General features: G+C 38.7%; 1 protein-coding gene and 1 long non-coding RNA gene across 6 annotated transcripts in view; one reads left to right on the forward strand and one right to left on the reverse strand.

Annotated features, from left to right (window-relative positions):
- Window positions 1–3,465, reverse strand: part of LOC103104319 (potassium channel subfamily K member 16-like) — a 44,603-nt gene extending 41,138 nt beyond the window's left edge. For all 5 annotated transcript variants that reach the window (XM_007472958.3, XM_007472954.3, XM_007472955.3 and 2 more), the window contains exon 1: window positions 2,048–3,465. In XM_007472958.3, coding sequence (XP_007473020.1) covers window positions 2,048–2,245 — 198 coding nt within the window. In that variant the 5' untranslated portion in view covers window positions 2,246–3,465. The remainder of the gene's footprint in view (window positions 1–2,047) is intronic.
- A 203-nt stretch (window positions 3,466–3,668) lies between these two features.
- LOC130456317 (uncharacterized) lies at window positions 3,669–8,092 on the forward strand. Its single transcript, XR_008914988.1, has 2 exons — window positions 3,669–3,790; window positions 7,911–8,092. It is a non-coding gene; the product is annotated as an uncharacterized LOC130456317 (long non-coding RNA).
- The last annotated feature ends 1,099 nt before the right edge of the window (window positions 8,093–9,191 follow it).

Genomic DNA, 9,191 nt, shown 5'->3' on the forward strand with positions numbered 1-9,191 from the left:
TCATGTTAAGTAACAGGTGTCATAGTAGAGAATAGTTATTCTTCTCAATCTTATGGATATGATACACTTCCAAGATTCTCTATTATATTTGTACCTTACAGCTGTGGACATCCCTGCCCAATTTTTGTACATATGCTAGTGTAACACTACTCTAGGTATGTGTGTTAAATAGATATTTTAAGAAAATAGTCAAGGGGTGATAAACCTTTCCCATTTCCCCTTCAAAGACATTTTCTCTTTCAAGTTTTTTGTCTTCTCTTCTTTCCTTTGGCTGACAAAGATAGGCTTAAGGAAAGTTTAACATAAATTGTGTCTTAGAAATCTTAGTTGTAAAGGAAAACATGATACACTAATATTTATGTGCATTACATAATAGTTCTATTTAACTAGCTATTAAGAACATTTCATTTTGACTAGGTCTGGAAGGGTGGCAATTCCTGCTTTGTTTATTAATTAGGATAAGAGAGCAAATAATCCAACTTGTCATCAACACTCACATTTCTGTAGCACTTTCAGGTTTAAAAATGCTTTTCTTATAACAACTCTTTGAGGTAGAGTAGTATATGCTTTATCTCCATTTTACAGATGAGGAAACAGCTTTAGAAAGATTAAGGTTTTATTGAAGATCATATAGCTGGTCTTCTCCAGGTCTTCTAAATGCAACTCTCTTTCAGCCATGCCACCTGGATTCATTCAAACATTTGATCCTATGATACTCAATTTCCCGGTTATAGCTCAGCTTCCTCCATCCTTGTAATATCAACATTACTTGGAATTGGAGAAGGATTGATGAATGCACAATGAGACGGAAATTGGTCATTTATTATTATTAAATGAGATAAACTGCTAAAGGTCTATCTTATTCCTATCTCCCTTGATCAATCTCCATTATCTGGGGCAGCTAGATGGCACAGTGGATAAAGCACCAGGCTTGGAGTCAGGAAGACTCATTTTTCTGAGTTGAAATCTGATTTCATATATTTACTAGATGTGATCAAGTCACTTAACCCTATTTGCCTCAGTTTCCTCATCTGTAAAATGACCTAGAGAGAGAAACAATAAACCACCTCAGTATCTTGCCAAAAACTCCAAATGGAGTCACAAAGAGTCAGATGGAAAATAATTATTCCCTTATTCAAAGATGCCACCTGAAATATCTCTACACTACTACTATCTTATATTAACTTTTTTTCCTTAGTTCTCCTCTCCACCTCCTAGTTTTGCCATCTCTCTCCTGTTGGTCACTTTACCTGGCATTCTGGGTAAGGTGATTTGAAATTAGAATGATTTTCATTTGAACCTTACTCTTTTCCTGAAATAACCAAGTGCTATGTTTACCCAAAACAGTACAAAAAAGTGATTTCAGTTAGATTTAGATAGCAGACCAGCTGAAGAGAGTTTCTAAAGACAAAAAATAATGCATTCTCTAGAATACAGGACTCCCCAGGGTTGCCCAAGGCACCTGACAAGGGGCTATAAGAGGAGAGCATCAGTGTTAAAATAGTGTGTCCAGAATTTATTGCTACATCATCCCAGAAATTAAACAGGAACAAATTCTACTTCCATGGCACCCTTAAACCTCCCTTCCTTTTAGAACATCAAGACAGTCTCAGATGATGAGACCAAGCAGAAGTGAGTTGTTCCTGAGGGAAGAACTCAGAATTACTTAAATTCCCAATACCCCTGAAAGTCTGTACTACCATCTGTCTCTTCCCCAACTTCATCCCTGTCACAATTTTAGATTTAAAGATAGAAGCGACCTAATAGGTCATCTAGTCCAATCTCCCACCCCCCACCATTTTACTGATGGGAAAGCCAAGGCTTTTACTTCCTCATCTGTTTTTCTTTGGGTTTTCTCCCAAGCTTCCCCCTTCATTTTAATATTACTACTACTACCACTACTTCTTCTACTACTACTACTACCACCACTACTACTACTACTACTACTACCACCACTTCTACTAATTCTGCTGCTGCTGCTATTTCTGCTACCACCGCTACGACCTCTCTCCAACATGTTTAAATCCATTGCTCCCTCTTCTCTTACCTTGACAAAGATTTCAACATCTTCTGCTGTTAGATTATTAATTTTCCTCAGGAAAGCAGCTTTTGTTTCATACACTGATGTTATCATATTATTCTCAAAGTCTGTCTCCAGGGTTTGGAATATCAAAGATCCCAATATTAAGTATGTAAAATAACAAGCCAGCATCAGTAGGTTGTTCTGGATTTTTAAATTATCCATGGTTTTCTACAGAGCTGGTTCCAGTGGGAACCAGGGACAGAGTCTCAAATCTCTTTAATGTAAAACGGCTTCCTTCCCCAACCCCTTAAAACACACACATACACACACACACACACACACACACACACACACACAATGAGGCCCAAGAGGAGAGGCTGCTCTGGACCAAGGGTCTAAATGATTTTTTGTCTTCAAGTATAACTTTAAATAAATATACAAAGGAGATTATTTTCATAATATTAATGGAAAAGGAAAATTGAACTCTTCCCGACCAGAGACTTCCTTCACTCTGTGAAATATTGAATTTCTCACTTCCCCTGGCAAGTCAGTGTGGGTAAAATTGGGGGAGGGAACTTGGCGCTTGGCCATAAAACCAGTTCACATAAACTAGTTGTATAGACTTGATAAGAGACTGAAGGATATGAATATTGTGGCTGCTCTTGGGCCACTTTCCAGGTTTATTTTTTAAGAAAGAGAAGACTATTGTTTTGTTTTCTGGATTGGATGAGTTGAGGCCAGCTAAACAGGGGCCTAATTTGTGACCTTCATTTCTAGAATTCTGCTTTGATGGTGTAAGGGAGGGGAAAGGGAGTTAAGAAAAAACCTTGTGGTCGGTAAGATAAAAATGGAACTATTTTCATCAAGTCTGAATTTGACAAGAAAACAGAGATGACTTTTTTGCTCTACAGCTAAAAAATTCAAAGGGGGTACATGCCCCAGTGGCTTCTCTAGTAATATAATAAGATTAGTCTCTTTTGTAATATTTACTTAAAATTAGACTTGAAGATAACTTATTTAGCCTGGGTCTAGAAAGGCCTCTTCCCTTGGGTCTTGTTATCTTTTTAGAGGATTGGAGGAACAAGTTTACATTAAAGTGGTTTGAGAGGCTCTGCTTAGGTTCCCACCATTGCCTGGCTCTGTAGGAAGTCATGGGCAGTGAGTGCCAAGTGGCTTAAAATCTGGGTTTTGAGACCTAATCCAAATACAATCTCAAGGATTTTTCAAATCAGTTGAAGTCCTAAGAAGCCAGTTCAAGTCCCTCTTCTTTTCTATTTTGCTCTTTTATCAGGAGCATCCTAGGGATTCTGGGTCTTCTAGATCTCTGAACACTATGTGGAGGGTATCTATACCCCAAGGAGCCCTGTCCTACCGAGATCCTCTGATGCACACATGATCCCAGTTAAGCTAGACTCTTCAGGTACTTTAAAATGCCTCATATTTTCACCCTAGTACAAAGGCTTGAAGTTAGTCTGAAGGTGGCCCTAATATTTTGCATTGTGACCCAGTGACACATTATGACAATTTTAGAAAGCAGCACTCCTTTGTTTGCTGTTGGAAACTTGTCAACCCTGTATGTGTGATGTGAGCTGATGCTGTATGTAATATATTGTGTGAAGTAAAATATCTAGGGGGTCTCCATCCCATCTTTGACCTCTCACACCCAAAGGACTCAATGTAGGAATAGGTCATATGGCTGATGCCCTGACACTGTGCCCCCAGAACAGCCAGCAACAGAATCAGCACCAGCATCCCAGCATCTCCCAGGTCAGGCATGAAGTCACATGACTTTGAAAGTCATTAACCTAAGACGTGAGGCTGGAAGGAGTGATTTTTTTTTTTTAAAAGCCCGCTAGAGAAGTGGAACACTCTCATTTTCTCTGGACTTGTTTCTTAACTAACTGGCTCCCCTAGACTGGCTCTTTCTCTCTCTCAATCTCTCTATCTCTATCTCTGTATCTGTCTGTCTGTCTCTCTCTCCCACCCTCATTCCCTCCCTCCCTTCTCTCTCCCACCCAACATTGTATTCACGGCGCCACCTAGCTGCCTAAAATTCAAACTTATAACATCTCACACCCAATACCAAGATAAATTCAAAATGGGTAAATAACTTAAATATAAAGAAGGAAACTATAAGTAAACTAAGTGAACATAGAATAGTATATCTGTCAGATCTATGGGAAAGGAAATAATTTAAGACCAAGCAAGAAACAGAGAATATTACAAAATGTAAAATGAATAATTTTGATTATGTTAAATTAAAAAAGTTCTGTACAAACAAAAACAATGCAACCAAAATTAGAAGGGAAGCAATAAATTGGAAAAAAAATCTTTATAACCAAAATTCAAACTTATTCTATTGAATTCAATCCAATGGTCTAACTCAGTAATGGTGAACCTTTTAGAGACTGCTTGCCATATCCCCCACATCCCAATGAGAAATCATGTGCTGTGCTACCCCTTACCCCAGATGGGGGTGGGAAAAAGAGCTTCTGGGCAGAGGGGTGGGTGAAATGGAAAAAAATGTACTCAGGGTTAGGGTCAGAGTTAGAAAAGAATTTAGGGTTAGAGTAGAGATAAGGTAGGTGGGTCATAGGAGGCAAAGCTGGAGAGGAGTGGAACCCTCAGGCCACTTCTATGACCCACCTACTTTATTGCAGACAGAGGAGGGAGTAAGCTCTCCCATTGGGTTGCTGGGCAGAGGGATAGGTTGAGTGAAAAAAATATCCTCAGACCAGTGGAAAGGAGGAAGAAAGCAGTTGGAGGCAGAGATTCTATCCTTATTGAATAGAAAGTTAAAAAGTTAAAAAATAAAACTGAAAACTTCAGGGCCTATATGGCTATTCTGTTTTGAGATATAGGTTCCTTGGACAAGAAACCTCTTTTTTAGAAAGAAAATACCAATTACAGCCAAGGATCTGAGAACTAATGAAATTTCTTTATGAGAGAGAAAAGACCAAGCTTCTTTGTGCCATGGCCTGGTTTCATCCCAAACCACACTCTTGGATGGAGTAGGTAGACCCTACCTGGCCCTGCCCAACTCTGCATCCTTGGCTTCTGTCTCCATCATGGATCAGAGAGGATATGGGTCTCAGCATTCATTCTGTCCCATGCTATGACTTTGATAGAAAATCAGAGATTGCAGTAGTCTCAGAACCCCCAATCTCCTTCCTTAGGCAATCATTCTGGGGGAGCTAGCCCTCTCTCTTGCTAGAACCCTTGATAGTAGTGTCAGTTTTAAGGGTTTTTCAAGAACTCAAGGTGTGCACAAATTCCCTGACCCAGTCTGCTGAAACACAGTGGTGTAGAAAGGTGTTGTTTCAGTTCCAATAGGCTAGGACTATGTTGGAGAATCTATGGCAGGCATGCTGGAACATGTGAGAGAGAGCTACTCCCTTCCCCATCTCCACCACCTAAAGATATTTCTGACATGACCCATCCCTTTTCCCCAGTAGCCCAGTGTGAGTGCTTCCTCCCTCTCCTGTCTGGGGTCCTTAAGGGGATGTCTCACATCCAATGTGAGGGTTGCAGTTTAGGCACTCAATCTCTAAAAGGTTCACCATCACTGAGAGTCAAGATCCTCAGGTTTTATATCCCATTTACTGGAGATTGGACTAGTATTGGGTACATTTAGGGCATTGGCATGTCCTTGCTCAGACTTCTGGTCACTTTCTTATGTTGTCCTGGACTGGCTAGGAATAGTATTTCCTCCCTTCAGTTTTTGTAAATCATTGTTTCACTTAGTGAACTTTTATTTTAAAAAGTTGGGAAGGTTTGTTGGAAGAGCTGAGCTCATCTAGGAATTTCTGTATTTCCATATCAACTAGAAGTCTCAACATTGATTTCTTTCTTTACTTGGTCACTCTTTAACTCTTTCCAAGCTTCCACAATCTAAATGATCCCCTCTTTTTTCAAACCAAATGTCCTCTCACAAAATACCAACTCCCAATTTATGCACATTCCATCACCTCCAAGGCCATTTTCTAAACCCCCATCCATCTTCCCTGTGAGTTCTTCCTAAGCTCTTTCCTAGACCCAGTGAGTAAACTGGCAGCTGTAGTACCTTGTGGTCTGGGGACAGAAATCTTTCTCTTTTAAACCCTACTATATCAGAAACCCTATAGTTTGGGGAACAGTGAGGAGGCCACTAAGAAGGATGTAGGTATAAAATATAAGAAGATTGGTTATGAAGGGAACAGGTTATGAAGGACTTTTAAAAGTTAAAATAGTTTTAATTGATCCTAGAAGTGATAGAGAATTTATAGAATTGGGAATTGGGGTGGGGGTTTGGAAGGTGACATGGTCAGATTTACTCTTAGGGAAGAAAAAGCTGAGTATAGGATAGTTTAGAATAAAGGGAGCTTTGAACCAGGTAGACCAACCAGAAGACTAAGGCAATAGCCCAAGATGTGGAGTGAGGAGGGTAGGGACAAGAGTGGTGGTACTGTCAGAAGGAAAAGGAATATATATCAGAGAAACTATGAAGGCAGAAGTAGGGGCATCTGGTGGTTCAGTAGGGAGCCAGGCCTGGAGACAGGGTTCAAATCTGGTCCTAAGACATTTCCTAGTTGTGTGACACTAGGCAAGTCACAACTCCAATTGTCTAGCTTTTATCATTCTTCTGGAACCAATATTTAGTATCAATTCTGAGAGAAAAGGCAAGGGTTTATTTTAATTTACATTTATTCTATTTTTTATATGTTGACACAATTTTTAGTAATTGTTTTCTTTTTTTCTAAAAGATTCATTTATTTTCAAGACTGTTTATTTGTACATAAGAAGATTCTCAGGGGATGTTTCCAACCCACTTTTTAATCTTTGTATTATTTATTTTATTTATGTGCTTATTTTTCAATTTTTTCCATGGTTCCATGTTTCATGTTTTCTCCCTCCCCTCATCCCTCCCTCTCCAAGAGTTGACAAGCAGTCACTTGAACCCATTTCCATATTATTCATCCATATTCATTTTTGTAAAAGAGTAATCCTTTAAAACCAAAATCCAAAATCACATACCCATATAACAAGTGATGAATGTTTTATTCTGGATTTCTACTCCCACAGTTATTTCTCTAGATGTGGATAGCATTCTTTCTCATAAGTCCCACACAATTGTCCCATATTATTGGATTGCTATTAGTAGCAAACTCAATTACGTTTGTTACAGTTTCTGTGCATAATGTTCTCCTGATTCTGCTTATTTCACTCTACATCAGTTCATGTAGGTCTTTTCATTTCTTATAGAAATCCATCAATTCATCATTTGTTATAGAACAATAGCATTCCCACCATCATATACCACAATTTGTTCAGCCATCCCCCAATCAAGGGAGATCCCTTCATTTTCCAATTTTTTGCTACCACAAAGAGTGCAGCTATAAATATTTTTGTATAAACAGATCCTTGTCCAGTTTTTTTAAAATCTCTTTGGGATATAAAACCAGTAGTGGTATTACTGGGTCAAAGGTTAGGCATTCTTTTAAAGCCCTTTGGGCATGATTCCAAATTGCCCTCCAGAATGGTCAGATCAATTCACAACTCCACCAGCAATGCATTAATGTCCCAATTTTGCCACATCCCCTCCAATATTTATTACTTTCCTTTACTGTCATATTGGTCACTCTGCTTGGTATAAGGTGGTACCTCAGAGTTGTTTTGACCTGTATTTCTCTAATCAGGAGGAATTAGGAACATTTTTTTAATATGATTATGTCCCTTGACCACAATCAGTATATGTCTGAGGTGGGACCTCTTTCCTTCAAAATCTATTCTATCAGTTATACCTACTTTTAAAAAAAGTGTCCCTACTTTAGAGTCAGACCACGCCTCTCCTGTCCCCCAAGTAAAAATGGCCTTGCTTGTTAGATTAACTGGTCTGTTTCTCTGACAGGTGACTGTTATCAGAGAAATATTTGGTTGATCCACGTGGGGCAATTTCCCAAAGAAAACAAAACCAAACCTATTTTGTAGAAGAATCTTTGAAAGCTGGTGGTGCCTTTGACCTGAGTAGTCAATCCTTCTTTCTTAAATAAAATGAAGAAATAAAGGAAAAAGAGGGGTTTTTCCCCAACATATTCCCCCGTACGCTTTTTAAAAACTTGAAATACACATTTTCAGGCCACTACCCTGCAAGCTTTCATTTTCTTTTCTTCTACAAAAGGGTAGCATTGGCAAAAATATATTCCCTTTCACATATATAACCAGGCAGTTTCCTTCTCAACTGCTAGTAACATCTGTTATCTCTCCAGGGTCTATTTTAGGGCTGTAATTATTTATTCACTATGTTAATGATTGTGGATCTTTCATTATTTTGGGTTTTTTCCCTGCCACTGCCAGACTTTTGCATCTCTACTGTTGATGTTTCATTCCAAGAAAAAAAATACAATTCCTCCTTTGCCTTTCCAAAATGATACTCATCATTCTCAAGAATGGTTCATAAATGACAATAAATGGTGATATTTTTAAAAACAAATGCCTGATAATTGCTTCTCTCTGAACCATTTATTAGGTTTTCTGCCATCACAATTCCATACTTCCATGTAGGACCAAATGACCATGTAGGAGGAAAATGGATGATAAGCCACTTTCTCCAAACCACTTTAACTCTTTATCCCTCTCCCCACTCCAAAAAAGAAATTATATGTTACATGAGCAGTGATTATACATAAACCCATGGAAAAAGAAGAGAGAACTCCCAGCAGGATAAAACCCTTATGAATTAAGACCTGAGAATTCTAATCCTCAAAACCCTCATTTAAAATCCCATTCCCCATCAGCCTCCATGCTCCCATGGCAAGGACACAAGCTGATTTACAGCCTTGTGCCTGGGACCCACTGAGTTACCACCTCCACCAAAGAGACTCTGGAAGGACAATTTTGCTCCATCATCCTACACAAGTAGCAAACAGTGATTCTGTAAAGATTATAATGAGGAAGAGGGGGAGAGAAGCTGAAAACATCCTGTGTTATGAATATGATCAACCTCTGGGTTAGGAACTCCCAAAGGTAAAGAAAAACTATATGAAACACTATTCCCTGTGGGCAAATATTTTATTCTATTGTTTAGAAAATCTCATTAATATAGTTTGAATTTAAATTTATATGCCTAAAAATGTCCAATTTATAGATTACTGTAGAGATTTGGCTGACTTCAGTGATCTCCAGGAAAGTT

This window comes from Monodelphis domestica, chromosome 1 (assembly GCF_027887165.1).
Source record: "Monodelphis domestica isolate mMonDom1 chromosome 1, mMonDom1.pri, whole genome shotgun sequence".
NCBI classification, from domain to species: domain Eukaryota; kingdom Metazoa; phylum Chordata; class Mammalia; order Didelphimorphia; family Didelphidae; genus Monodelphis; species Monodelphis domestica.